The sequence below is a fragment of the Alternaria hordeiaustralica genome, assembly GCF_023758085.1.
Source record: "Alternaria hordeiaustralica strain BMP 2776 chromosome Unknown scaffold_21, whole genome shotgun sequence".
Lineage (NCBI taxonomy): Eukaryota > Fungi > Ascomycota > Dothideomycetes > Pleosporales > Pleosporaceae > Alternaria > Alternaria hordeiaustralica.
The window spans coordinates 528596-556070 of NW_026056793.1; the positions used below are offsets into that span (position 1 = coordinate 528596).

The following is a 27475-nucleotide window of genomic DNA, read 5'->3' on the forward strand; positions in this document are numbered from 1 at the left end:
GTCTGACGTGCTCGTCGACGTTGCAAGCCCAATCAGGATATGCATCTATGGTTTCGGGGATTCTTACAGCTGGCTCGGTTGCGGCACGATCCTAACGCCGCATTCATTATGAAGACATAGGCCGGCTGTGGCGGCAGTAGGTCCCACGCTATAGCTGTTTGCATGCGATAGGAGCACAACGAGGCCAAGAGAGATTGGCCCGCGGGAGCTGTTTGGAAGGGGAAGAGCATTCCGTGCATCAGAGCAGGCAGGGGCTTTGAGGTATTCCATCGCCCTCCGGTGATGCACCTTGACATCATCCTCTCCAGAGGCATGGTAAATAGTGCAAGTGGACCCAAAAGGCCTGCCGCCCTGTTCTCGTGATGCTACTCCCACTGGAGGACCCTGAAAAGCTATCGTGAGGAGCTTGGACAGCTGTTGGATGCAAAGCGACGGGGGCTGAGCTTGCGAGCTTGCTTCACTATTCGCGGCCGCGGTGAGATTGCGATGATGAGGTACGGGTGCGCGCGCGGGGCCCAAATGGGGGAAATTATATAAAGCGACCCTGACACTTATCGGGCCCGTGGACTACTGTGTGTTTCGAAACATCTCTGCTGTCTTGCTCATCTTGATGACCGTGGTACTGCCTTCCTAAATCAAGATCAACGGACTATTTCACCGCGACTGCGCCCCTTCTCTCCGTTACGATCGTCTAAATACGGGTTCCCGTCCAAGATATCTTGCCCTTCTCAGAACGCAACTCGACTTCAACGCTCCCTCTCTCTGCTTCTCTCGGCTGCGCCTCATCTACCCCGGCTACCACTTCCGCCCGCTCGATCCGGCCAACTACGCACCATGAAGGACTGCCCGACGTGCAAAGGCAATGGAACCACAAAGTGCGACGCCTGCAACGGCAAGGGCTGCCCATCGTGCAAGCGGTCCGGCAGCAACAAGTGCAGCGTGTGTGAAGGCACCGGCGCGATACATGCGGAGCATTGAGCTGGTCCTGTAAACGAGCTGGAACTCCGAGGTGCGCACAGCCACAGGCCCCCTCCCTTACACAGCGCATCATTCACTCCCATGTCTGAGCGCTAGCCGATTGCTTCCGAGACACGACCGAGCATCGACTGACATATCGCAGATCACCCTCGTCTTGCCCATTCATTTCATTTCCGTTTGTCCCATTAGCGTTTTACACACAGTCTTTATCGTCGCGCGGGCGCAGAAAACGATCAAGTTGGTCACCGTGTGGGGGGTTGCGAAGAGCGAGATACGCAGAGGCGGCAGGATTGCGGCACTGGAAAAGGCACGTCAGCCAACACGTGCATGAGATTATACCCAAGGAGGCAATTTCCGACTGTTCCGGAGTTTCAAAGTTTAAGGCGTTGACGGTCTGTCACTTTTTTCATTGGCTGAACTTAATTGTGATTGCGAAAGAGCTGGATTTTACGGGTTTGAGGGTATCGCGAGGACGGGGGGTTGGGTTGATGACGTTTGTCGTTGTCGGCTCGCTTTTGGCTCGGGCTACCAGTAGTGCTGCAGCTGCCGTTTCGCCGGCGCGGTAACACGAGCTCCTGAGCACTCGTCGCTTAGATAGCAATCACAAACTACTTCCCGCTCTGAACGCACGCCGTCATTGTGCACCCGTATACGTTATGTGAGGCTTTCACATGCGGATGTGCAGTCTGATCTTGCCGAATGCATGACCAACGGCACGGTGAGTGACAGGAATGACAGGAGCGACGCTTGCTAGCGCCTCTTTCGCAGAAGGAGGTAATTATCTTGAACCTCATTTTCTGTCTAACTCGAACAGGGTCGCCAGCGATACTAGATGCCAGTTGTAGAACGTATCTTCGCAGGCTGAATAGGAGCAGCCTTGACATTTCCCTCCTCCAGACTCACCCGCGATACCGCCCGGCGTGGAACACGTCTCAGCGGCCAACTTGAGCATTCTCGCGGAGATTGGCTAGAAGGTCCACCGCTACCTGACTGCAAGATGTGCCTGAATGCGGCATTTGTTACAAAGCCTTCGGCCATGACCAACGCGTCTTAACCCGTATTCCTGGACCAATCGCCTCAAACCACGTCTTCAAAATTTCGTACCTGAGTACATGGCTAGGCACGCATGAATAAGACGCGAACCAGTGTGCTCTAGACTCGTGATCGTTCAGCGCGTGTCTTTGGCACAGAGAGCTTACCTACAGTGAGCAGTAACCGGCATGAAACAAGTCACCTTTGGTGTCACTATCACAGCATAGGCTTTCGGCAACCTTCGCGGCGCAGCCTCTAATGTCAAGGAATTCCCTGCTGGTCTTCAGACAAAGAGAAAGGGATGTATAGGCGGGGTTCCGCAGGCTACATGATTAGGGAAACTTAAGTAGACCGTTGCATTAATACTTGTCACTGTGTTACTAGGCTACACAGATTGAGGCTACTATTGCGCGGCTCATAAAAGCTTTACGGCTTATTATAGCATTGACAGTGTATCAATAGGCTTCAGGAGGCACGTCACTGAGCGTTCGCAATGTGTGCCGTATATGTGTTGAAAGTGTGCCATCAATCGAGCGCCTTCTACCAGTGTTGATATTGGCATCCTGCGACCCTTTCCGTTCAATGTATCCTGCCCCCATTGTATTCTCTACCTGATTACTTTGATCGAATAGGGTGTGCTTCCCTCAAAACCACGTACCGCGATCAAGAAGTGAAGTGTTTACAGAAATCAAAGTTTGTAACAAGAAGGTGGGGAGTAGATGATGAATACTGTATAAGAGTACTGCCGTAGCAACTCGACTGCTCAAGTGCTGGCGTATTTGCTGGTGGCCCTGAGGCCGGCATCCTTCAAGCCTTCATTCGGGTATCGAGAGAGCTGAGTGGTTAGCCAGGAATAATCAAATCACGTTATCTTGATTTCGTACGATAGCGGCTTCAAACGTCCTGTAGATTCAGGCAAAGTCTCAAAGGTCGAGCCTAATCGTAATTAAGCGTTTCTAAAGGTTGAACTGGTGTGTGGCAGAGTTTGTTTGTCTATCGCTTCAACTTGAGTGCAGAGAGTGACAAAAAGTTTCAGCCCCTTAGTCTCTCACGCAATTCTTGAACCTCATTCGAAGAAGAGCTAAGTAGCATATAAACTTTAAGTACGAAGGTCACTACGATAGGCCTTGGGTAGGGAGACATAATCTAGATGTTTGGGTGGATTGAGTGATGTGCCTGCATTCTCGGAGTCTACCCCACTTTCAGTCCCCGCCACCACGCAAAAATTGAGCGCCAATGCGGCCGACACCACACCTTGTTCCCTTGATGAATGTAATGTCTAGACATACAAACGAGCAAAAAACGACCGATGTGGGACTCGAACCCACAGCCTCAGCCTTAGGAGGGCTGCGCGCTACCATTGCGCCAACCGGCCAGATGTTGCTTTATGACAAATTTTGCCGTGGAAAAATATACATACGTATAGCAAAAGCGGGGAGTGCACTCTTGGGACCCCTCACTCAAAATGAAGCCCCCCCCCCCGGTCATATGCCGGCCAAGTTCGGCTCTCTACACCATTCCATTGTTCTTCAAATACATCGGTCCTTCGCTTTTGGCTCTGGTCCACGATGGTTAGAACCTTACTAGGCCAGGGCATGCGGTCTAAGACAAAGCATCCTTTGAACAAACCACTCCCAACACAAACTGGGTCTCGGATATTGCGAAAATACAGACGTACATCTCTCGACCCTGAGCTCGCGAATCGGAGAGGTTGCACTGCGAGATTGTGAACACAGTCTGTCGATCGAGTTGATTTGAAGACGATAAAGAGGCAGCCGAGCTTGCACGTTTCAACTCATGCTGTTCAATACTATGGATATCTCTTTTGTATGTAAGCCTCCCCTTTCTTACTATACACCCGCTCCATGACAAACTGCTCGCTGATCTTACAAGAACCCACGCGCTAAAAACCAGAGTATCATAAAACATGGCCAGAACGTAGATGCGTAACCCGTCAACAAATATCAATCAACCACTCCAGTGCACGACACGTCAAAGTCGTTCTAGGCACTTTCAGCCCTTCCACTGCCGCCGCCTTCCCGGCTAGTCCTTCTCTTCGGTGTTGGTCGTACGTCTGCCCTTCCCTCCGTGGCAGCCTCATATCCACCGTCTTCTTCCATTTCGCTCATGCTTGAGGCGTTGCTAAGCATACTGGCCCGCTTACTCTGCCAAGGCAGATTGCCTTCGTTAGGCGTACTGGGTCGAGAGCTGACGGCAGGTCTTTGCGGTGGCTGGCGTGCCGACTGCGCGTTGCCCTGTGTAATGGTTGTGCTGGAGCGGAGAGAAGACTTGCGACTTGTAGTTGTGCTATTCGACGCGTTGCTCCACCGGCGCTCATGGCTTTCCATTGGGCGGAGGCGACCGTCCATGTCTACGTCTGGTGTGGGCGTTGTGCTGCGTGACGAGCTTCTCGAATGTGATCCGTCTCTTCCTCTAGCGGCTTGCAAGGTGCTTAGTCGACGTTTCCGCGAGCCAGTGTGTGAGAGACTGTGGCTGTGACCGTGGTGGTGTCCGCTCTTTTCAACGTCTGCACTCCGTCCACTGATACCGCGAGCGCGCTTCCATCCCCGCCAGCCGGTCCACCACAGCCAGCCTCCTTCTTCTCTTGCAATCTCGCGTTGTCTGGCCCGGACGCGTTTTCGTAGCTCAGCTCGTCGCTCGTTCTCGGTGGCCCAGTATTCGTTCCTGTAAACCTCCCACTCTTGTCGGAAGTCGGGCGTGAAAGGCTTCGGGAGCAGGAGCAGCTTGATGTAGTCGCCTCCAGGCGCAATGTCTTCTTCGGCGTATTCCTTGCCGTCTTCCGTTATGCGATGGCGGGGTCGGCCGCCGTCCAAGGCGTGCTTGTTCTCCTGCGCAATATTGATGAAGTGGTATGAACTGCCGCCCTGCTCGCCTCCCCACAGCCCGCCAGAGAAGGGCACAATGAAGTGTCCCCATTCCACGAGCTCCCTCCACCATGGCCCTCTAATGACCACAATCTTAGCGTTCATACCCCTCAGGCCTCGGTTCGCGACTCCAATCCAGCGACGCGGCCATCGTACTCCTCTTTCCCATTGGCCCGTCGCCCAGAAGAGCAGAGCGGTAACGACGCCTGTGATGAAGCCCACCTTCTGCAGCATGTCAACGAGCCAGTATTGTGACCCTCCAATCCCCTTGCCGTCTTCGCGTGGGCGCAGCCATAGCAGGTAGAAGCAGAAGCCGATCCATACGGCGAGCAGTGTGAGGACGAAGGTGTTCTGCCGCCGCCGGGCGCGGAGGGTGAGGTACTGGCTGCGGAGGCTGGCCTCGAGGATGAGCAGGTTGAGGTAGATCTGTGGCGGCGACGAGGGCAGGAGCGACGTCGGGTCGCTGAGGACGGGCGGGCGCGGCGTCTTGATGGTGGGCAGGCGGCCGTTGGCATCGTGGGGCGGGTCGGCGAGGATGGACGCTGAGTATGGCGGCGGGTCTCGCTCGACGCTCTCGGCCACCCTGTGCAAGCTCGTGCTCGGCGCCGGCGCGCCCTTGACGAGCTGGTCGAGTGTTTGCGGCGCCATCACGCCTCTGTCTGGGGATGCCGTGCGCGTGTCGGTAGAAATGACATGTGAATGCGACGCTGGCGACGCGAAGGTGCGAGTGTTGCTATGGGGTCTTGTCCCAGGCTGGTGTCCTTCTCTCTACCACCACCAAACGGTTGCGTGCACGTGAAAGAGAATGCGCACCGCGTACGAGGGGCCCGCGTGCCTATATCAGATGCTGTGCATCCGGCGCGAAGTCGGTCTGGCACCCCGATGATGCACCCGCTCGCTTAGCTGGGGCGGTGAAGACATGGATTGCTGGCATACCTGTTTACCCCACAATGCTAGCATGCGATAGGAAGGCCGTGCTGGCTATCCTTCACCGAAATGGGTGACACGTCTTGCGCCCTGCAGTAGTGAGCGATGTGTACGGAACGGGGCGGGGGTGAAGTATGCAGGGGCTCATGTGAGATCGTCTTGCGGAACTGAGGGGTACCATTCACCGATACGAGGTGAGACACTGGTTGTGGTGGGTTGAGAATTTGTATCAGTTGAAGCAAGCCTGCGGTTGAAGAGGCCCTATACTAATATGGTGGTAGATCCAACACGTTCGCAATCGAACGCTATACGTGAACAAAACGCCCAAAAATGCTATCCGTCTAATGCGTCGCCATCTATGCGCGCATCTTTGCCTGTTCTCTTTGCCGGACTTCGTTCATTTCTTCCAACATGACGCGGTTGAACTGCTCCCATCCATCCAGATACACATGATGACCGGCCTTGTTGATGATGACGACTTTGCCTACACCATGATCATTCTTCTCGTCTGCAGATGCCTTCACTAGTATCCGCTCCCGCTCCTGCTTCATCTTCTCTGCGGCAGCAAAACCACCCGCGACGTCCATCCAGTCATTTTCACCGTACATGAAGACGACCGGGAAGCTAGTCTCGCGCTGTGCGGTGGGATTGGCGGAGGTGTCGCCGTCCACTGTGGGCTTGTCATGTGCTTGTAGGTATTGTCGACCAACGCCTTGAATTCTTCGAATCATCGGACTTCGGGCGAATGCACCGGGAGCAAGCAGGTACGACAGCGCATACTCGGAACTACCCCGTTGGCGGAACAGAGCATAGCTGTAGTCGTGCAGGGCTTGAGCCTCCTCTTCCGGCAGTTGTGAGAAGCGGCGTGACGTCCAACCTGATACTAGACGCGGGCCGAGGGGTCCCGACCAACGTACAAAGGTAAAGGGCGAGACCATGTTGGCCTCCCAGAGAGAATAAAGCCACCAGGGCAATCGTCTTTTCGGTGGCTGTTTGGGCTCTTTTGCAGTGCCCTCTGTCAAAGAGTCAGTCAGGTTTCACAGATCTGTCCAAGACGGTACGTACCATTCTTGCTTCGCTGATTCATGAAGTTGTTGTTGTCCGCTGTCGATGGCTGTACGCCGTTCCGGTTCGTGTCGGCCGCATCCTGGGTGAACTCGTTCGCCATAGTCGAATCTTGCGGATCAGGCATCTCCTCATCGACCGCGTACGGGTCCTCAGGTATACCGACTGGAGACGCAAGTATCAACTTGTTGAGATGACCCGGATACTTCAGTGCATAGGCAACAGCTAGGTATCCTCCTAAACTGTGTCCCAGCAACGTGAAGCGATCCAACCCCCTCTTTATCCGCCACTCCTCGAGCGCATCTACAAACCAGGACTCGGTCTCTGCGATCTTTCCCTCCTTGTCCTTGGCATGGATCTTGAAGGCCGGTCGACTGCTCCGGCCCATGCCGAGCAGGTCCAGCGCAAAGACTTTCCAGCCTTCAGCGCGGGATAACGACTCGAAGTTGCGGTAGAAGAAGCCCAATCCAGCACCGTAACCGTGCAGCATGACCAAGTTGTTCTCCACGTCCTCGCCCAGTCGCTCCACGGAGAATTCGTTCAGCGCGCGGTCCTTGCCACTCAATTCCACCATTTGTGAGTTCCATCTCCGTGGCCCGTATGGGTCGTTGGTGGCATTCGTTGTGGTGTGGTCTTCGGGGTGCTTCGGTGGCGCATCGAGGTCTGTTGTGGAAGGAACGGCGGAGGCAGGAGCGGTGCCTGTCTGGGTATGTGTGGGTGGGCTCTGGAGATGTGGGATGTACGAGAGGACGCGGTGCTCTGTTCTAAGATTCGCATGCGCAGTCAGTATACGTCTCATATGCAATTCAAACAGAGTCACTACTTACGCCATGGGGGATAGGCCTGCCCACCACTGGTCAAATCCCGCTTTGGCGGAAAGAGGGAACCATTTGGAGAACCTCCCCTGCGCCTCTCCCTGCTCTTTCGCGCGTTGGCTCGCCAGCATAGCCTGCTGACCTCCCTGCCTCCCCTCTTCGCTGTCTTGCCCGGCCATGGTCGAATTTCCTTTGTTGTCAATTCTAATGGGCGTGCTCAGGCTCAGACTGATGTAGCTCGCGCCGCCGAATCCCGCGCTCTTATGTATGACGCTGCGGGCGCTGGGTCTGGCTAGGTAACTTCGTAGCATTCGCAGGCGCGCTGAAAGTAGCAATGCTTGTGATGACAGAGAAAAAGAACGCGAGAAGTAGATTGAGGGTGGAATGGTGGCGGTATTTGCGGCGTGTCGCAGAGCACCCTCGGGGCGCTGCCTGCGACGGATTTGTTTTGGTACAATATCTTGACGTAGCCTCTGGACGAGTTACGGTGGCGGAAACGCGATGGCGACGCGGAGATAAGAGCGCCGACGTTTGTCGCAGTCCTCGGACAAGTAATCTGGCCGTCTCCGTTTATCGATTTCCAAATGGCTACGCGTGTCGGTACGGCGAGTTAGGGAATTAGATTTGAGGCAAGTCAAAGGTAGATGTGATTCTCCTCCGCCTTCTGCTTGGGAAGTCGCGACTGATATGCCTGCCCACTACCCCACTGAAAGGGTTCATCGAGCCTCAAGTTCCGTGTGAGGCCCTTCGGCCTATCAACTGCACGAGACCCACCACACCGCCATCATGCTCACATGGTTCGCATCCTGTGACGCAAGGCAAAATAGTGTAATCGATTACGTCCATTAAGTGTGATATGTCATAACGTCGTCGAGAGTACAATGCTAACAACTCCAACCCAAATGCAAATGTCCCGCATGCATACAAACAAAGTAGTGTACAATACTGATTAGGATAGCCCAGCAGATTTCTATCTGTTACTGGGCTCCTCAACCCAGCGCCTTCTGCATCCTCTCCAGCTGCTCATCGCGAAGGGTAAAGCGTGTCGCAGGCGCGACTCTTGTGGCTGCGATGCGAAGCTTGAGGTATTGACCTCGTGGTAGATGTGCCTCATTGGCACATCATAATTTTTCGTCATGAGTCTGCCTGTTGGTCTTTGGATGGCCCGCCATCTGTCCGTGGCGGAGGGATACCGGCAATGCCTTCTAAGGCGGGTTGTGAATGTGGCCACAGTGGAGGTGCCGGTGCTGGTCGCGGCGATCTTGGTGCGAATATGCGCTGGTAAAAAGATCCCTTCATATCTTGGGATATCGCTCGATCCTCACACGAATCGCTGAGGCTCTTGGGCGTACGTCATGGTGTTCGCACTCATAACGCTTTGCTGGCTCATGCGCGCGCCCCGAGTGTCGACTCCACTGCCAGGCCTCTGCTGCTTCTGCAGGCGCCCATTGTTGTTTGAGCTCCCCGACTCGGTCCTGGTCTGAACAGAGAAAGGTCTTTGTGGAGGTGCCACACCTTGCTTTTCGAATAGTGTCTCCTCGCTCATGGGCGCTTGGTTCAGTACGCTTTGCGGTTCCGGGCGGCGCTTTCGCTTGATGCAGCAGCAGTTGCGGTCATATGGATAGGCCCAGAAGAGGTAGCAGACTGCCCAGATCAAGATGATGCATGGTACAATTCCGAGGCATACAATGAGGGCAATAGCTGTCGGTGAGATTCCGCCGTTGCCGTTTGAGTCTTCTAGGAACCGTGCTTGGAGATGGTGGATGGCAGGCATATTTGTGGTAGTATTTCTGGTTGGTAGAGTGTTCGAGGTCCGATCTGGCGGCGAGGTAGATAGAGTTGTGTTTATTCAATGCAAAGAACAGGTCACAAACGAAAAGTGTCAAGAGGTAAGGTGAGAGCGACAGGAATGGACGGGTTACGGAGCGTTGTGAAGCGAAAGTCGTACGTGAAAACTCTCTGGAACAATGAACAGGTGCTGAAACGAAGGATGACTGTTGCCGGTGAAGCGCTTTGTATGCGGGTCTGGTTAAGCCACCCGTGGAGACGTCATGGGGGCTGTGGAGAATCGACTGACGCACATGGCCGCCATGCCGAGAAGTCGGAACTCCTGGCGGTTGCGCGTTCTCATACACTAGAGCGATTAGACATGCGCTACACTCTTGGTGCGAAGCCGACTTCCCAGTAGTCTGTCTCTTCACAGATGCTGTTGCTTGTCAGTCCTTGCACTTGCTGCCTTGTTCACGACTGAATGATTCATCGACATTCTTGAGCTATTCAGATCTACCCAGCCTCTGCTGAAGCGACCAGGATCCTGAGACTGGGCCTGATTACCAGGGGCAGCACCTGATGATGTCCTCAGAAAGCTACACTCGTGCCGTCTCAGCCGCAAGCCCAAAGACCTGGAGGATGGTGAGCGCTACAGGCGACCATGTCATTGACGTGTTGTGTCCTAGTATGAAGCGTTAGCCCTGTTTCCAACTAGCGAGGCCGGAAGGCGCGGCGATGACCGCATGGATGTCAGACTAAGCCGGCCCAGATCACTGCGTGTGGGGTAAACGTCTGCATCGTGCCAAATCGACACGAACCTGAGTACTCAGTGCCATGGGCCTCAGGTTCTCTGCGTTGTGCTTCATCGCATCGCTGGAGGCAGGAAATGAAGGGTGCAGATGTGCATCGTCTGCGTTAGACGGATGTGGGGCAGCCGATCTCATCTGACAATAGACGAAACGCGCAATCTGCAAGCGCCCACACTCAGGGATCAACTCAGGACCAGTACGTACCGCCGTGCTTAGCAATCGTTTTCGAGATGCTGCGCGAATTGCTCTGCCAAACCTCTTGTCGTCCGGCTTCGCCCAAATCCACTACCTCAAGACTCTTCAGGCCGTCTTCATTGGGACTCGCGTCTTTGGCGGCCCGAAGTGTCGATTGGAAGAGCGCTTCCGTTTCGTGCCATGGCATGGTCTGGTCACTCTCGGCATGAACAAGGACCAGCTTGAACCTCGAGCAGGTACCTACTCGATTCATCAGTATCGGGTCAGACGGAGTTGAGTAAATTTGATCGTCGTATGAACCACGACATGGCTCCACAACAGTTTGGGTGCTTCGTCAACTTACGCGCCATTGTTGCCAGTCGATCGTCGCTTCGCCAGGTATCTACCATCTTACGGGCAAACCAGGCCTGGAAGGCCGGGAACACCTTCACAGGCGCAAGAACAGGCACAACGCCACCGATTGAATATGACGAAAATGCGTTTCCAGCATTCGTAAAGGCTGCGCACAGAATGAGGCCAGCGAACTCTATGCCGAGACTGGTCGCGTAACGGTGTGCAATGCCTGATACGACAGCGGTCCCTAGTGAGTGTCCCAAGAGTACGATTCGCTCGGGAGGTATCAGGCAAGTCTTCAAAGCCCAGTCAATCACAGCCTCTGCATCGTTCAGTAGACCAGATTCCGAGGGCTCGCCTGTTGAGATGCCAAAGCCGCGATAGTCGAATGCTAGAACAAACATCTTCTCTGACGCTCCAGCAGAGAAGGATCGATACTCTATCGTGCGGCGCTCCTGTGCTAACGTGGCAGAATTCCCGTGAAAGTAGATGAGTAGTCTGGCTTCCGGGTCGTTGCGTAGCGCATTCCAGGCAACTGTACTCTCTACGTCGATGCCTGTCTTCTCCCCGATGAACGCATCGGCATTTTTAGCATATATGCCCAATGGTGCTATAAGCCATGCGAAGAGTCGCTCTCCGTCTTTCGAAGTAATGCGAAAGGGTATGACCTGATTTTCTGATCACATAAGCCCAAAGAACTATACGGCGCACAGGTTCGTCACTAAGACCTAGGAGACTCGACATACTCAGGAATCCCGCTCTTTCAGGCTGCGTCAACCATTTCCCGGGGAAGAACGTGAAGTTATGGAGATAGAGCATTTCTGACTTCGTTAGCGTTGGCCTGTTTTTGTTCACTCGGCAAGTGTTTTCTAACGTTTCTGGACCCATGGTAAGCAGCATAGCAGCGTGGCCGGAATCCATATCAGACTGAGAAAAGACAGAGTCGTGCCGATGGATTCATAGATGCTCATGATGGAGTTGGTCGTGTGCTTGATGGCGGAAGCGATTCGCACCGGGAAAGAAGCGGGAGGGTTAGCGCGCCGTCCATGATCGCTCGCACTGCCTGACTGCCCGCTCAGGCGATCAGTCAAACGCTGGCAAAGACGCGCATTCTGTCCGCTGTTTATTTCTGCTGAAACCCGCGATCAGCGATTATGCGCACTGGCTTAAGAGTAGATGCAATAGCTCAGGCGGTCCGGCTGCTAGATGAGGGGTACCGGTGGCCGGGAAGGAGGCATGCGGCGTCGCGCGCCCACGCCTGGTGCCTGCATCAACTTAAGGTACTGCCAGCAACACCACTACTGAGACCACACACACCACTCGTATCAAATATTGTGCAGAATTCTACAAGCTGACATATGATCGCAAATCCCTTTCAAATACTCGCCTGACACTGACCCTGGGCGGACCCACGAGTGGTGACAGCCATATCGAAGACGAGTCACTTCATGGAAGTCTAGCCCGACGTACTGGAGGGGCGGAGAATATAGTGTTGAATTGCATTAAATATTCTATTTCGACAACTGGATACCAAAACTTGCTAGAACCTGGGCATTGTCTCCCTCGTCTCTGAATAGTTCGCAATTCAAAAGCCTCAACCGCGCGCTTTTCATCCTCAGGAGACTACAGTTATATCTACTTGCAGCCCGTCCAGCCACCATAAGCCCATAGCTGCATATTCGGTCGCTTACTTGTTGAGTTCGTGTTCAGGTACTATTGAGGGAGCTCGTGCTAGTCTCCCAGATCTGGCGGTTTGCGGCCTTTCTTGCGCCAGCTGAACGGCTGATACTCCTCAGCTTGCGAAGAGGTGTCAGCAGCGGGCGACTCATATAGTGACTTGTCGACCTCCGAGTACAGGCTGGGGTGGAGTGCGACCTTCATCTGTTGGTCTTTGGTATTGACGAATCCCAGAGCGCGTCGCATCTCGGAGTCTGTTGCGGATTGACGCTGTAGGACTGCATTGGCATCCTTGTACTCTTTGGATTCCAGACACGCCATCGCGTGGGCGATGTTTATCTCCTTTTCCAAAGAATAGCCTTCATCATGCTCAGTGGGTGCGTATGCAGTGTAGCGCTTTGGCTCTTCTGACTCTTTGCGGAGGGGTCCGCGAGCGCTGGAAACATCTGGTGCTGAGACTTCGGTGAAGATACGCATTTCCTTGTCGTCTTTCTCGGGGTCGAAGTATGTAGATGATGCCGAATATGCAGACGATCGGGCAGAATACCGACGCCCATCATTGTAGTTAGTCGGCAAATCTGGAGGGGCTGATGACTTACCTCCGCGGACAACGCGGGCTTTTATCTTTTGGAAGAGCGACAGCCCCCTTTCTCTTTCAACTTGGTAGATAGTCGGCGCGCGGGACATTTTGTGCCCAAGATATCCAGTTTCCTGATCGAGTTCTGACGAGGTGTAGTGTGCCCAAGGGGTCTTGTTTAGCATATCACGCTTCATAACCATTTGCGGTGTGATGCGCTTCAGCTCCCCGCACTCCCACTTCGAGATCTGCTCTTGCAGATCTTGGCACGAGGAGCATTTACCTTTGAACCGCATGAAGACTAAGTAACCTATCATTGCGATGAGAAGGATGGCAAAGAGGATGAAAAGTGAAAGGATGACGATGACGGGGGTATCGTCGAAGTGGCGTTTTGAACCTGATGGAATAACGGTGGTCGAAGAAGGAGGTAGTGACGTTGGTGAGGGGATCTTCGATGGAATCGAAGTCGTGGGTTGAGGTATCGTGCTGCTCAAGCTTGTGGAAAGACTGACGGCGGTTGTCGGAGATGCGGACGGCTCGAACGTAGCCTGGGCAACGTCTGTGGGGTACACAGTAGTGTACTCCGTCAGCATGACCACCTTTGCTTGTGCCATACTTTTCATTTGTCTCGGTGTCAAATAGCTTGGCTTTGTTCTGTGATGAGATGTCTTATGTGAGGGGTTCTTGCCTTATTGGTCGTCTGATGTAAGGTGGGATGAGAGAGATTATAAGTAGTGCCTTGCTTCATGTATTAGAAGCTGTTTGCAGTACGTATGAGCCCAGTATGTCTACAATGCACTGATCAGCTGATTGGATTAGCTCGGCCACAGAGGAGACCACGTGTACCCACAACGCGGACCAGTGATAGTGAATATCACGCGCCAGAGACCTAGTACCACTGCTTCTTGTGTCTTGTCTACTGATACATCTTTCAAGACATTACACAGTCTCTCGCAGGTTACATGAACAGACGAAGGGGACTGATTGGATACAGAACTCTAGCCTTGCGACATAAGAGACATGTCATACAAAAGATCATTCAGAGTTCACATCTCACGCCATGTTATATGAACTAAAGCGCGGCTATGCTTTGAACTGCCTTTGCACATGCAATGGCCTCGATGATTGACGTCAGAACTGCCCAGAAGTTGCATTGTCATTGGCGCTTACGTTCAGAGTCACTTTGATCTTACGAAAACACGACAAAAAGCTTTGGTGGGTATTGCTTCATTATCCATATCATCACAATCCCAACCAGACGGTGGAAATAGTGATGAAAGTTTCCAGCATCGGACGTCAATTCGAAAAGGAAGCTAAACTACATATTGTTGGCCTCCTACATGGCGTGCTTGGCATCTACATGCTCGGCGTGCGAGACCGAGCCCTGCTTAGCAGCGACTTCCTCAACACGGCGCTCGATGTCAAGACCCCACTCTGACGACTTCATGTTGGGAACGAAGAGAGGAGCGTTGGTGAAGAGGTAGTTCATCTCCTCGAGAGGACGCTTGGCGGTCTCAGGCAGGAAGCAGTAAAAGAAGACGGCATTGGTGAAGTTGCAGATCTGAGGGTTTGATTAGTTTAAGGTCAAGTTGGTGAGCTGCGAGAGTACTTACAACGAACAGCAGATAGAACCTCCATCCCACGGATACCATGCCGAGCTCGGTGACTTGGCCAATCAAAGTGTTGAAGGCAAAGGACGTCATGGTGGCAATCGATACACCCTTGGAACGGGTCTTTGTGTCGAAGATCTCGGCGGGAATAATCCAGGATAGCGGTCCACAAGTCGACGAGAAGCAGAAGTTGTACAACCAGGTGACAGCAATGAAGCCCCACGAAGCACTTGCATTTCCTGTCGATCCCGGAGGGAAGACGGCCAGCATAATGGTGGATACGATGAAAGTAAGGCAGTTACCAAGGTTACCACCGATCAGAGTCCAGCGACGTCCCAGTCGGTCGATGAAGGCAATGCAGAGCGCTTGTCCGCAAAGAGCAAGAACGGAAGAGATGGCTTGATACTTGAGCGCCTCCGTACCATCAATACCCATCTGCTCGTAGATGGTGACTGAGTAGTATTGGATAGCCGAAACACCAGTCATTTGAACGGAGGCCTGGAGCGCACAGGCGAGGAAGAGACGGCGGAAGCACGACTTGTCCTTGAAAAGCTCGAGATAAGATTGAGCCTCATGCTCTCGCTCAAAACTGAGGGCTTCCTGGATTTGCTGGAACTCGGCTTGAACCCAAACGTCGTTGGTGTCACCATGGGCATGAAGCTTGGCCAGATTCTTAAGACCTTGCTCGACCTTGCCTTTGCTGATGAGCCATCTGGGCGACTCGGGAAACAACATGATAAGAGCGGCCAAGAAGAAGGCAGGTACGACCTGGATACCCAGTGATGTTCGGAATTGACCATTGTCGCTGTCCGGAAACCCGATATCAACGCCATAACTGATCCAAGCGGCGGCTAGGGCACCGATGCCCAGCATGAACTGCACCAGTCCACCAATACGTCCACGGATGCTGGGATGAGCCAGTTCGGATTGATACAGAGGAATGATCATGACGAGGAAACCGACACCGACACCAGCGAGGACACGTCCGGCGTACATGAAATTGAGGTTCACGGCAGCAGTCTGCAGAGCACCACCAAGCATGAAAATCTACATTCATCATTGCGTTAGCAACAGTGCGCACCAGTCAACAATTTAGAGAGTACTTACGCAGGCGCCCATCAAGATAGTAAGGCGTCGACCGAGGTAGTCACCGGCGGGACCACCGAACATGGCACCGAAGAAGGCACCACCGGTAAAGACTGACACAACGGCTCCCTTTGCATTTGCGCCAGGATCGTTGAACTCGCGTTTGAACGCTCCGGAGGCGATGACCTGGGCGATAACACCGAGATCGTAACCGTACAGTAGCGAACCAAGGGATGCAAAAAGACCCACGAGGAACTGATAGACTTTGGGAGGGAGCGCCATGGCTGCTGCAGAGGGGATTGAGCGCTGCAGTGGGGAGGGGAATGCGATGCGTAGGGAGACCCACCATCGGCAGCCTACTGGCCCTTTATACTTGAAGGCATTATTGATCCTGCTGCGCTGCTCCCTTGCACCATGTCACCACCCATGGCTGACCGCGGTCTGGGGAACGCATCGAACGAGGCTACTCCACGGTCTCCGCAAAGAGCGGGGACACTGACTCGACTCCGCGTTTGTTCTCTCCGCGACCCGCCTATTCATCCCTGCATCACCAGCCATCGGCGTCAATACCGAGGCGACAGCACTTGTTCGGTAGATCGTAGCCCGAATCGCTACTTTTGCTTCCAACGCGATAACGTTAGCACATGCATATTCAGGATGCAAATGTAGAATGCGCTACGTTTCCACTGGTGGAAGTCTTCTTGGCTCCCCGTGGTCGTGGCGGCAGTTTTTCTGTAAACAACAATAGTGTGGCATGTCTCCGAGATGATAGCAGCTAGCGTCCGCTGGGGAAATTCCACGAATGGGAGCATGTGTCAGCGTCGGGTGCGTCAACCAATCTGGCGTTGGCACCGACGCCGAGCCGGAGGTGGGCATGAACGCCATGAAGCCTTCAACGACATCGCGAAGGTCAGGCCACTACCATCGTGAGTCCTGATCTTGCATGTGAAGTTCTTTTCCAAAATACCACACGATTCAATCTTCAAGCACCCTCATCATCCGTCACCATCATCATGGCAAGCTTCACCAAGATCGAAGAGAGCGAAACGCCTTCCATCACGATACATCCCTCTCACAAGATCGCGAAGATCAACGACAACATCTATGGAGGATTCACTGAGTAAGCTCCCAAATAGACGCCCTGCGGCCGGCGTTGGATGTGTGTTTCTTTTTCGGCTAACCGACCACGCACCAGGCACATGGGCCGCTGCATCTACGGCGGCATTTACGACCCCGGCAACCCTCTTTCCGATGAGAGAGGCTTCCGCAAGGACGTCATCGAGGCTTTTAAGGAACTCAATGTGCCTGTAGTGCGGTACCCGGGCGGAAACTTTGTAGCCACATACCATTGGCTTGATGGTGTTGGACCCAAAGAGAACAGACCAAAGAGGTAAGTTATAACGGATGTTAACTCATGCGTGGCGTTTCTTAACTGCACATGTGCGCTGGGGGCTGCCGACGCGTCTTGAGGATCAGCTCCCGTTGGCCGCACTGGCGCCACAAGCGTGTTCATGTGACATCGACCCAGCCACCATTTGTTCAGCATGTCCGCTACAGCAAGCTAATTCTGAGTCTAGGCCTGAGCTGGCATGGATTGGCATCGAGCCAAACACATTTGGTACGGATGAGTTTATGCAATGGTGTGAAGAAGTCGGCACAGAGCCATATCTCTGCCTCAACTTCGGAACTGGCACTCTGGACGAAGGTTCGTTTGATCCAACTCGTATTATCGCACACGATCTAATTAGATATAGCTCTCGGATGGCTTGAGTACTGTAACTCGGATCGCGACACCTACTACGCCAACCTTCGTCGCAAAAACGGTCGTGAGAAGCCTTACAATGTACGTTCACCACCATTATGTTTCCTCTTCTTACACCCAGGATCATGCTGACGACCATCTAGGTCAAGTACTGGGCCCTCGGCAACGAATGTTGGGGTCCATGGCAGGTCGAGCAGATGACCAAAGAAGACTATGCCAAGAAGGCGTATCAATGGGCCAAAGCCCTCAAACTTCTCGACCCAACTATCACTACCATCCTTTGCGGTGAGACCGGCTACTCCTCCTGGGACTACTATGTCCTCAACCAATGCGTTAAGTGGGATGTCCACGGTCTCAGTGGCGACACCACCAAGTCACTCATCGACATGCACTCCATCCACATCTACACTGCCGATAAGGAGCATCTACCCAATGCTACCGCACCTCGGGCGGCTGAGCGAGCAGTCCAGATGACTGCGAGCTTGATTGATCTTGCACGCATCGAGAACAAGGTGCCCGAGACAGTGCCTAGGCAGACTATCTGCTTTGACGAATGGAACGTCTGGGATCCCGTTCGTGCGCCTGGTGAGCTCGGAGCTGAGGAGAAGTACACACTTTCCGACGCTCTCGCTGTTTCCATCTTCTTGAACGGCTTCATCCGCCAAGCAAAGGATATGGGCATGGCGACTGTCGCACAGAGCGTCAACGTCATCTCACCCTTGATGACCACGAAGGAAGGACTCGTCAAACAAACTTCTTGGTGGCCATTGCTTCTCTTCTCCAAGTACATGCGTGGCCACACGCTTGCGCTCAATGTTCGCGCCCCAGAGTATACCGGCCGTACGAACCCGAGCTGGATCCGCAACACTATCGAGACGCCCTACCTAGACTGCAGCGCCACGCTCAGCGACGATGGTTTCATCAACCTTGCTGTCACCAATGTCAACGAGAAGCAGGACTTCGAGGTTGACATCCCGGGACTGAAGGCCGACAAGGTCGAGGTGCACACCGTGACGGGCGACAACGTTGATGTGGTCAACACTGATGGCGTGCAGAACGTTGGTATCAAGGAAAGTAGCTGGGGTGGGCAGGGCAAGTTCAAGTTTGGCAAGCATTCTTTCACTTTGCTGAGGTGGAAGGCTTGAATGGCTGGCAGGACACAGCGCAATACTAAACGATGAGTTTGTGGAATGAGTCAAGACAATTAGATATATGACATAGAAAGCCTATACAGCAAGTATGATGAATGCAAGCACAGTCTAAGAGGATTACGAGATTTGCCAAATGCCATCAAGCTCTCACAGTATGTTACAGTTCTCCCGTTTCCATGTACTTCTTTGCCACCATTAACCAACCATCTCGATACGCTCTCACCTCATCCGCATATGTGTATAACATAGCAGATCCAACCACGACAAGACCAGGAAGAATGATCAACATGAGGAAGTATTGAACCATACCCCACCATGCACTCTCAAGTCCTTTCCGCATGGCCTTGTCTTCACTCGTTTTCGGGAAACTTCCATTCGGTACCTCCTTGCCCAAGAACTCGCAGAGAGGCTCCCATTTCAAGTCTCCGTCGGTGTCGAGTTCCAGTAATTGGTTTTGAGGTACCAACGAACGAACAGTATCGTAATGCTGGTCGAATGCCGATTTCGCTGCCGGGCCACCGTAGTTGTTACCGTTGTGCACCTGGAATATGGAATGTACCAGTCGCATTAATGGGGCCAACTGTGTGATGTTGAGTTGACGACACAGAGTGAATAGCCGCCACGTATCAAGACACCATATACTGTCTTGCATGCTCTGCTCCCAGTCTTCGTACCTCCTCTTCGTCAGGATGACCTTGGCTTCTGGGTAGGCCTTCACCAGTTCCGATGCGAACACACAACCGGGTAGATCCATAACGACATCGTAGTCGGCCAATAGTTTGTCAAACTCTGCCTTGCCATACGGTTCCATCTTCTGTTGGTTTGAAGGCCGTTCTTGGGGCGGTAACAGAGTGACGTTGACAGCTTCTTCCCACAGCGCGAGTTCAGACGGTTTGGCGAGCACATCGCGCATTTGATGCGAGGTATAGCCAAGTTTACGGAGTGCGACTGCGATAGTGGTCGTTCCCGTACGACACATTCCCAGAACGAGGATGCGCATTGGCTTTTTGCGAGTTCGCTCGTCGCGGTCGATGAGTCTCTGCTTAGACATGCTGGGCGTAATTTGCGATAGACTCATGTTGCTGGATTGTCATTAATGACCGTGATGATTGTTAGGTGAAGATACGTTTGTTGTAATGCGAAGATGCAGAGGCGTGGTGATGCATTAGGCTAATAAGCGGGCGACCGGGTGAACAGGGCCGCATGTGCGAACCGCAGGTCTGGAACGGCCAATCCTCCGCATCATATGCAGGGCAATGCGACGCGAGTGTCAAAGCCGCTTGCAGAATCTCATGTTGAATCACGACTTCGCAGCTCTGTCTCCCAGTTTGAGATGAAACTGCTGGTGAGGTGGTGCAACTCCAATGTGCTCTTTGAGTCCGGATCCTCCATGTAACGTATTTCGTAGGCTCGGTTCGCCCATCTCGCAGCGGTCGCCCAATCTTCCACTCTGGCATGGCTTATAGCGGCAATTCTGTAGGCTTTGGCATAGTAGTCGGCAAGTCCTTCCTCCTCTACTAGTCCGGCAAGTTGAACGCTCGCCTGAGCGTCCTTTTGCGCCTGACGCTTCCCGGCCTTGGACCGTGGCGCCGTCAGCACCATTTGCGGTTCGAACTTGGAGAATGCGTTTTTGATGGTGATACGGCGATTGTCGCTAGCTATCTGAGCGGCTTGCTCGTGTGCACATGCTACACAGTTGCACTGGAAGCCATATCGATCGAGCTGCTTTTGGCGATCTTGCCGACTGAGCAACAGGGAGATGTAAGACACGAAGAATTCTTCTCCGGCCTTGATCTTGCGTGTCGCGTAGACGATGCGCTTGTTTGATTTTTCGCTCCAGTAGTAGCTCGTGTTCGGCCGGCATGAGTGGTTGATGCGAGCGATCTTGGGGAATAGGCCGACCTGATCGCCGGTGTTGTAGGCATTGTTGCGAAAGATGGTGCCCAGAGCATCTTGAGAATTGCTGTCAACAGCTTTTGCCTGATGTGTTAAAGAGAGGACCTCCTCTTGTGACTCTAGCGATAGGGTGTCAAATTGCTCTTGGAGTAGCATAGCGACAGCTGCCATTGGATATGGGCTCCCCTTCGCCAGCTTTGGCAAACGAATCTTGAGGACGGGCGTCTCGCGCATGACGATGTCGCCTATGTCCATATCATGAGCAGCAAAAACACCCAAACCCTTTCCTTCGCTTGCTTTGACGAGATAGACGCCCGGTAGCCCAAGGCATGTCGGGTATTGAATGTGTCGTGTGGAATTGGATGGGCATTCTTCGGGATGATGTGCAAGGACCGTCGAGGGGACAAATGATAGAAGACAAACGAGATAGAAACGCATTTTGCAGAGTCTAGATGAGTGACCAAGATCCTTTGGGAATGATCAGGGTGTAGCTGGGCCTACCCGACTTTCTATACGCGTGCTTGGGATGAAACGCGTTTGACACGGATGCCTCGCGGCGTCGGCCTCCTGCAGTGATTGTGCAGACATTACAAGTTTGGGCAGGACCGTCATAGCCCTGACGGGTGGCATGACGACGAGAGATGGCGAAGGCGAGCGCTGTGTTGAAGTGCAAGCAGATGGGGAGTGTCCTGGTCACAAAGTGGCTTTTCCGCACGGCGGAACCATGCCGCGACACGATCCATAACGTGCAGGCGCGACAGAGCGAGCTCCTTCATCTGCCACAGTTTATACGCGTTGCGCCGTCGCAAATATGTCGCCAGTGCTCAGCGATGGATGAGATGACGTCGACGCGACTGTCGACTGAGATGAGATGCGAAGTGCGATGGATCAGTCAACAGCCGCCGCCGCTCCTCAAAATGCCGATGACGAGTGGCCATGCCGTGAATCCCAACCGCGACAGCAAAGCTTCCCCGCGCTCTGGTGGGGCCGCTGCCCATTCCGTACCCATCCCATGATGGAAGCAGGAGCGATGGGGCATCAATTCCCCGACGCACGCCGTCATCGGACTGCCCTCAAGTCACCCTGCAGACACGATAGATAATATAGCACACGGCAGACAAGATGGTGTGAGTATGACCCCGGCAAGCACAGGCGTATCATCCACTGACTACGGCCAGCTACACTGCGTCCTTTGCCTTCTTCGAGGCGCTCTGGGAGTACGGCGTCAGCCACGTCTTTGTCAACCTTGGGTCCGACCATCCCTCGATCATCGAAGCCATCGTCAAGGGCCAGAATGAGAAGAAGGGCCAATTCCCCAAGATCATCACATGTCCGAACGAGGTAGGCACCTGAGATGCACTTCAACACGGCCAGCGACTGACGCGTCTAGATGGTCGCCCTTTCCATGGCGGACGGATATGCCAGACTGACGGGCAAACCCCAATGCGTCATCGTGCACGTCGACGTCGGAACCCAAGGCCTCGGAGCCGCAGTACACAACGCCTCGTGTGGCCGCGCACCTGTCCTCATCTTCGCCGGCCTGTCTCCCTTCACCATCGAGGGTGAGATGCGCGGCAGCCGGACGGAATACATCCACTGGATACAAGACGTGCCGGACCAGAAGCAGATTGTCGCACAGTACTGCAGGTATACGGGCGAGATCAAATCGGGCAAGAATGTCAAGCAGATGGTCAATCGGGCTCTCTCGTTTGCCATGAGTGATCCCAAGGGACCTGTATATCTCTATGGCGCGCGCGAGCCCATGGAAGAGGACTTGACCCCGTACAAGCTGGAGATGGACTTCTGGCATCCCGTCGAACCCGCTGCCCTTCCTCCCAAGGGCGTCAAGACGATTGCTGAGGCCTTGGTGAACGCTCAGGAGCCTCTCATCATCACCGGATACTCGGGCCGAAATCACGATGCTGTGCAAGAACTCGTGCGCGTGGCTGACAACGTCAAGGGCCTTCGTGTACTGGACACCGGAGGAAGTGACATGTGTTTCCCCGCAAATCACCCAGCTTGGCTCGGCCTACGCTACGGCAACGACCCTGCCATCAAGACGGCCGACGTCATCCTGGTCCTCGACTGCGACGTGCCCTGGATCAACACACAGTGCCATCCCAAGGAGAACGCCAAGATCTTCCACGTCGATGTCGACCCCCTAAAACAACAGATGCCTGTCTTCTACCTTAACGCTACACAACGCTACAGAGCCGACTCTTATACCTCTCTGACGCAGCTCAACGAATATCTTGAGTCGCAACTCAAGGAGAAGATCTCTTCTCAGCTCTTCGACCAACGGTGGACAACTTTGCAAGAGTCGCATAAGAAAAAACTTGAAGGCATTGCCGGCGAAGCCAAGGTTGACGAGAAGGGCCATTTCAGCACTCCATACCTTTGTTCTCAACTCAAGAAACTCTGCCCTAATGACACCATCTGGGCTATAGAGGCTGTTACACAGACCGGCTTTGTTGCGGACCAGATTCAGGCTACGCTTCCTGGCTCGTGGATAAACTGCGGTGGTGGCGGACTTGGGTGGTCTGGAGGTGGTGCGCTTGGCGTCAAGCTTGCAACTGACACCGAAGGAAAGAAGCAATTCGTATGCCAAATTGTTGGAGATGGTACCTATCTGTTCTCCGTTCCTGGATCGGTATACTGGATTGCGCAGCGCTACAACATTCCCATCCTCACTGTCGTCCTCAACAACAAGGGCTGGAACGCTCCGCGACGGTCAATGCTACTGGTACACCCCGATGGAGAGGGTTCTAAAGTCAGCAACGAGGAGCTCAACATCAGCTTTGCGCCAACTCCAGACTACTCAGGCATCGCCAAGGCGGCCAGTGGTGGTCAGATCTGGGCTGCACATGCATCCACTTCAGACGAGCTCAGCAGGCTATTACCCGAAGCTATCAAGAGTGTACTCAGCGGGACTTCGGCAGTTTTGGATGCCCATCTCGAGGGCCCGGAAGGGAAGTATGGGGGCGGGAAGGGCCGTCTGGGCTGAATTGAGCATCGTTCACCCGGCGATTGACAGCCAAGAGGGCCTATCCTGCGTTGAAGGGCATATAGTACATAGCAAGAATTCGTGTGCATACATTCATGCTCCCATATCCAAGATCGTCATATCCACGTGATGCTGGCTGATCACAGTCAGTCGCCGTATACATTGAGAAGTAGGCCTAATCGCGACGCATGTCTGAGATAAATACACCGTGATGCCAACATTACGGTAAGAAAGTGCCGTTCATGGAGTCAAATATAGTGCACAGCAAGCCTCCTATCCCAGCCCCAGGCCTTTCTCCATCGACGAACAAGGAGTTACATCGGAGATTTGCCAGATGCACCGTACTTCGCTGTGGTACGATTATCTCACGTCAGCTAGAGAGCACCAAAGGGCCGGAAGCTTCTCGGTTAACACAGACTTTGACTTGCACAGCGCTCTATAGCCGCGTTACTACCAAAGCACAAAAGGATGTCGGAGAAGGAAGAGGCATGCGCATGATGACGTCGCAGCATAAGAAAGCAACTACAAGTTCTGGCGCGCCCGTTATCTCAGAATCAAGTGGCCGAGCTATACCCGTGCTATCACCCGCCATCCGCGATACGATAAAACCAGTGATGCTTTCCGGCAAGTCTCGAGCGGGGCGGAAGGGGTCGCCGTGGTCGGTGCGGACAAGCTTTCCCAGCCAGCGTACCAAGGTTCACGGCACCACCAAAGCTTACGTCAAGCACGTAACCGTCGCATTGGACGCAATTATCCATCGGATCGACGAAAGTGCAGGACCAAGCGACGCCGTTATCGTCCACCCCAGCCTCGCACACTGGGAACAGCAGGTGCGCGCGTGCCAAGACGGTGGAACGGGCTGACCTAGCTGGAAGAGGCAGCCGCATATGCACTTTACTGTGATATCTGTCTTGCCCTACGTAGTCGGCATCATGGGTAGGTAACTCAATCTTGATGATGCCGGTCCGTGTACTCATTAATATGCTTCAAGGGTCCCTCTCACCTCCGCTTCTCACGCCCTTCCTGTCGCTCGCACATCTGCCTCACAAAGCTTTGTGGTGAATGATGGCGACCCGAAGCCCTCATCGCGCCTCAATGGCTGTCATCTTGAGCACGATGCTTGAGCTTGCGGCAGCTGCTGTGGTGCGTCGCCAGAGCGCGCCTGTGAACCCGTTCGCGCCCATTGACCCCCAGAACTGGGTCAATCCAGACAACATGACTTGGGATGGTACGTCTGAGCATAACAATGCAAATGAAGAAGATCACTAAAGCTTTACCTAGATTATGCTGCGCCACCCACGACCAATTGGGCTGATCCAGCACGCAAGGGCAGAGATCGGAACTTCAACATCGCCTTGGTGACCATAGATTACCCGGACTCTCCGTTCGTCGTCACGCTGCCGGCCAACTCGGATATTTTCGGTAACCCGCAACCACTTGCCGCTGGCTTGAGCCGTGAGGATGTGCCCAAGTTCTACCACGATCTTCTCAACGTACCCAGCGAGCTCAACGAAGGTCACACACTCCACGAATATTGGATGGGCGACTCGTTCGGAAAGTATGGTGTTGACCTGACCGTGTTCGGCCCTTATCGCATGCCGGCGCGTAGCTACCAATATGGTATCGACGACGAAGAGGGTGGTTTTAATGAGGGCGCTTGCCCCGAAGGACCGCCATGCTCGGTTGATCTTAGGACCGATGCGCTCGGAGCATGGCGTGCTGATGTTGGAAATGAGACGGCAGACGCGTATGAGTTGGCCTTCATCCTCTCGGCCGGCCAAGACGAATCCTCGACATGGCAGGAATTTGGTGAGATGAAGTTCCTCTCCAAAGAAGACGTTCCCGAGGAATTTGGACCACCGGATAACTCCTCGCTTCCAAACTGGGCTAGTACACGTTATGTTGAGTGGTCATCGTGGGCTGCAGCCTCTACGATATGGCCGAACGCCGGTGGCGGTTCGTCTACCCAGGGAGAATCGAGTGGAATGGCTACGTTTGCTCACGAACTATCGCACTTGCTCGGTATCGGAGATAACTACAACAACCCCTTCAGCGACCCTCCGCGACGAACATACACTGGCCCATGGAGCATGCTGTCCCGCGGCAGTTTCAATGGACCAGGAGGACCCCACACGCGCTGGCAGATCCCTCCTGTACAGGGTGCGTCTATGGGATCCCTGCACACAATGCGAGACAAGCACCAGATCGGACTTATCGATACATCCCCAATCTTGCAAATTTCTCGCTCAGGTCTCGCCACTTCTGGTCCCGTCATTGCGCAGATTACCGCTCGCTCTGTCGATCCGGTGGACAGTCTAATGGGTTTTAATATTTCCTTTGGCGCTGCCGGTGACTTGGCGCCCCCATGTAACGCATCCCTCGATGCTCTATGCGACGGACGTGGTTACAACAACTACAATGTTGAGGTCGTTCAGCGACTCGGTGCGGACTCTTTCTGCCCTGACTCTGGTGTCATGATCAGCAAGACCAAGAACAGCGATCGCGTGCAGCCGTTCCAATGGACGATTGATGCAAACCCGCAGGATGCGCGTCAGATCGATTTCTATCTTCCCAACGGCACCGCAAGATACTGGACCATTGGCGACTACAGGCAACTAGTCGATGCCTTGTTCCACGCTGGTACAAACTCTGGCTCAGAATACGAGCACATCGATCACGAGAACGGCCTGCATCTGTACATCCTCGAGAAGATGACTGATGACAATGGAGTATTGCACTACACCGTAGGCGCGGCCTCCACTGCGATCAACGTTACCACGTCCGCTCAACATGGCATTGAGCTCGGATCTGGCAAGGTTGTCAGTAACGGAAACGCTACTAGCCCCGCGGACGGCCTATACTGCACTTTCGAGCTGAAGAACACCGGTAAAGCCGCCTCGCTTGCGACAAACCCTCATCCACAGGATCTATCCGCCTACCTTGGGTCGGATATCTACCGTTTGAAGGCCGAGGTCAAAGGCGCTGGTTGGAAGGTCGCTGTTCCTAACGCGTTGGCTTACGCCAAGGCAGGTAAGCAGAAGACAGTCAATGTTGCTGTTGGTTGCCAGGGATACTGTTCGAAGGAAGCCACAGTGACTCTCATCGCTACGAGTGAAAGCGACAAGTCTGTTACTAGAACGAAGACTTGCAAGGTTCGCTTGTAGATAGTTGATTAGCCCATCAATCCTCACATCTCTTCTGCCTTACCTCATGACGACTATTACATAAGCCCACATTTGTTGAACATCGTGGGTTAGTATTCTGTTACAGTCTGTCAACTTGCAACTTCTGCTGTCGCTGAACATTACAGCGTTAAGCTCAGTTTTTGTCTACGAACTTTGGAAAGATGGTAGCATACTAGAGATATGACTACGCCTTATCTTTGACCCTGCATGTCCAGTGCCCTGAATGCCGCCCAAGTCTGCGCAGCTGACACTGCTAAACTTCCTGCGGCTAAGACCAACGCCGTGACCCCAAAGATCACCGCCGCCCAGAACGTATACTAGGTATTGGAGTCTCTCTGATCCTTCTACAGAGCGACGAACCCTTTCGGCTTCTGATTGTTTAGATGCTTAATCAAGATCTTGATACGAGGAGCAAGTTCTGGGTATAGCCGGTACGACACTTGGTCTGTAACGCTAAGGTTTTCTTCTTCGTCGTCCGAGTCGTTAGCGTACAACTCACTTGGTCGTCTACCCTCCGCAATCTCTGTACGTTCGCTATCAAAGGCTCTAAGCTGTAATAGACAGTCGATCGTAGCTTACACTTTCTGCTAGTACTATCTTTAAGAAGCGAGCGGATAGTCTCGTGCAACCTTAGAGGTCGCGGCTTTCTAGAAGAGCACAACATAGCTATAGCGTTTAAAGCTTTGCCTAACTTAAAAAAATAATGCTTTAACTAGAG

At 53.5% G+C, this 27475-nt stretch overlaps 11 protein-coding genes and 1 non-coding gene across 12 annotated transcripts; 3 read left to right on the plus strand and 9 right to left on the minus strand.

Annotated features, from left to right (window-relative positions):
• Positions 1 to 3313: 3313 nt before the first annotated feature.
• Positions 3314 to 3385, minus strand: J4E84_008465. The gene has a single exon. It is a non-coding gene; the product is annotated as a tRNA-Arg (tRNA).
• A 628-nt stretch (positions 3386 to 4013) lies between these two features.
• On the minus strand, positions 4014 to 5543 carry J4E84_008466 (uncharacterized protein; the record flags this gene model as incomplete). Its single annotated transcript, XM_049391037.1, has 1 exon — positions 4014 to 5543. The coding sequence occupies one exon, from the start codon at positions 5541 to 5543 to the stop codon at positions 4014 to 4016; it is 1530 nt and encodes a 509-aa protein (XP_049241379.1).
• A 635-nt stretch (positions 5544 to 6178) lies between these two features.
• On the minus strand, positions 6179 to 7881 carry J4E84_008467 (uncharacterized protein; the record flags this gene model as incomplete). Its single annotated transcript, XM_049391038.1, has 3 exons — positions 6179 to 6837; positions 6888 to 7651; positions 7715 to 7881. 3 exons carry the CDS (start codon positions 7879 to 7881, stop codon positions 6179 to 6181), a joined length of 1590 nt encoding a protein of 529 aa, XP_049241380.1.
• A 1142-nt stretch (positions 7882 to 9023) lies between these two features.
• Positions 9024 to 9476, minus strand: J4E84_008468 (uncharacterized protein; the record flags this gene model as incomplete). Its single annotated transcript, XM_049391039.1, has 1 exon — positions 9024 to 9476. The coding sequence occupies one exon, from the start codon at positions 9474 to 9476 to the stop codon at positions 9024 to 9026; it is 453 nt and encodes a 150-aa protein (XP_049241381.1).
• A 992-nt stretch (positions 9477 to 10468) lies between these two features.
• J4E84_008469 (uncharacterized protein) lies at positions 10469 to 11780 on the minus strand (the record flags this gene model as incomplete). The annotated part of the gene is made up of 4 exons (XM_049391040.1): positions 10469 to 10716; positions 10820 to 11485; positions 11556 to 11630; positions 11684 to 11780. The coding sequence occupies 4 exons, from the start codon at positions 11778 to 11780 to the stop codon at positions 10469 to 10471; spliced, it is 1086 nt and encodes a 361-aa protein (XP_049241382.1).
• A 760-nt stretch (positions 11781 to 12540) lies between these two features.
• Positions 12541 to 13686, minus strand: J4E84_008470 (uncharacterized protein; the record flags this gene model as incomplete). The annotated part of the gene is made up of 2 exons (XM_049391041.1): positions 12541 to 13622; positions 13680 to 13686. 2 exons carry the CDS (start codon positions 13684 to 13686, stop codon positions 12541 to 12543), a joined length of 1089 nt encoding a protein of 362 aa, XP_049241383.1.
• A 713-nt stretch (positions 13687 to 14399) lies between these two features.
• Positions 14400 to 16041, minus strand: J4E84_008471 (uncharacterized protein; the record flags this gene model as incomplete). Its single annotated transcript, XM_049391042.1, has 3 exons — positions 14400 to 14624; positions 14677 to 15720; positions 15781 to 16041. 3 exons carry the CDS (start codon positions 16039 to 16041, stop codon positions 14400 to 14402), a joined length of 1530 nt encoding a protein of 509 aa, XP_049241384.1.
• A 731-nt stretch (positions 16042 to 16772) lies between these two features.
• Positions 16773 to 18666, plus strand: J4E84_008472 (uncharacterized protein; the record flags this gene model as incomplete). Its single annotated transcript, XM_049391043.1, has 5 exons — positions 16773 to 16879; positions 16955 to 17149; positions 17337 to 17464; positions 17514 to 17602; positions 17665 to 18666. 5 exons carry the CDS (start codon positions 16773 to 16775, stop codon positions 18664 to 18666), a joined length of 1521 nt encoding a protein of 506 aa, XP_049241385.1.
• A 163-nt stretch (positions 18667 to 18829) lies between these two features.
• Positions 18830 to 19750, minus strand: J4E84_008473 (uncharacterized protein; the record flags this gene model as incomplete). The annotated part of the gene is made up of 1 exon (XM_049391044.1): positions 18830 to 19750. One exon carries the CDS (start codon positions 19748 to 19750, stop codon positions 18830 to 18832), a length of 921 nt encoding a protein of 306 aa, XP_049241386.1.
• A 212-nt stretch (positions 19751 to 19962) lies between these two features.
• Positions 19963 to 21006, minus strand: J4E84_008474 (uncharacterized protein; the record flags this gene model as incomplete). The annotated part of the gene is made up of 1 exon (XM_049391045.1): positions 19963 to 21006. The coding sequence occupies one exon, from the start codon at positions 21004 to 21006 to the stop codon at positions 19963 to 19965; it is 1044 nt and encodes a 347-aa protein (XP_049241387.1).
• Positions 21007 to 21690: 684 nt separating this feature from the next.
• J4E84_008475 (uncharacterized protein) lies at positions 21691 to 23572 on the plus strand (the record flags this gene model as incomplete). Its single annotated transcript, XM_049391046.1, has 3 exons — positions 21691 to 21695; positions 21747 to 21909; positions 21959 to 23572. The coding sequence occupies 3 exons, from the start codon at positions 21691 to 21693 to the stop codon at positions 23570 to 23572; spliced, it is 1782 nt and encodes a 593-aa protein (XP_049241388.1).
• Positions 23573 to 24667: 1095 nt separating this feature from the next.
• J4E84_008476 (uncharacterized protein) lies at positions 24668 to 26736 on the plus strand (the record flags this gene model as incomplete). Its single annotated transcript, XM_049391047.1, has 2 exons — positions 24668 to 24800; positions 24854 to 26736. The coding sequence occupies 2 exons, from the start codon at positions 24668 to 24670 to the stop codon at positions 26734 to 26736; spliced, it is 2016 nt and encodes a 671-aa protein (XP_049241389.1).
• Between the last annotated feature and the right edge of the window lie 739 nt (positions 26737 to 27475).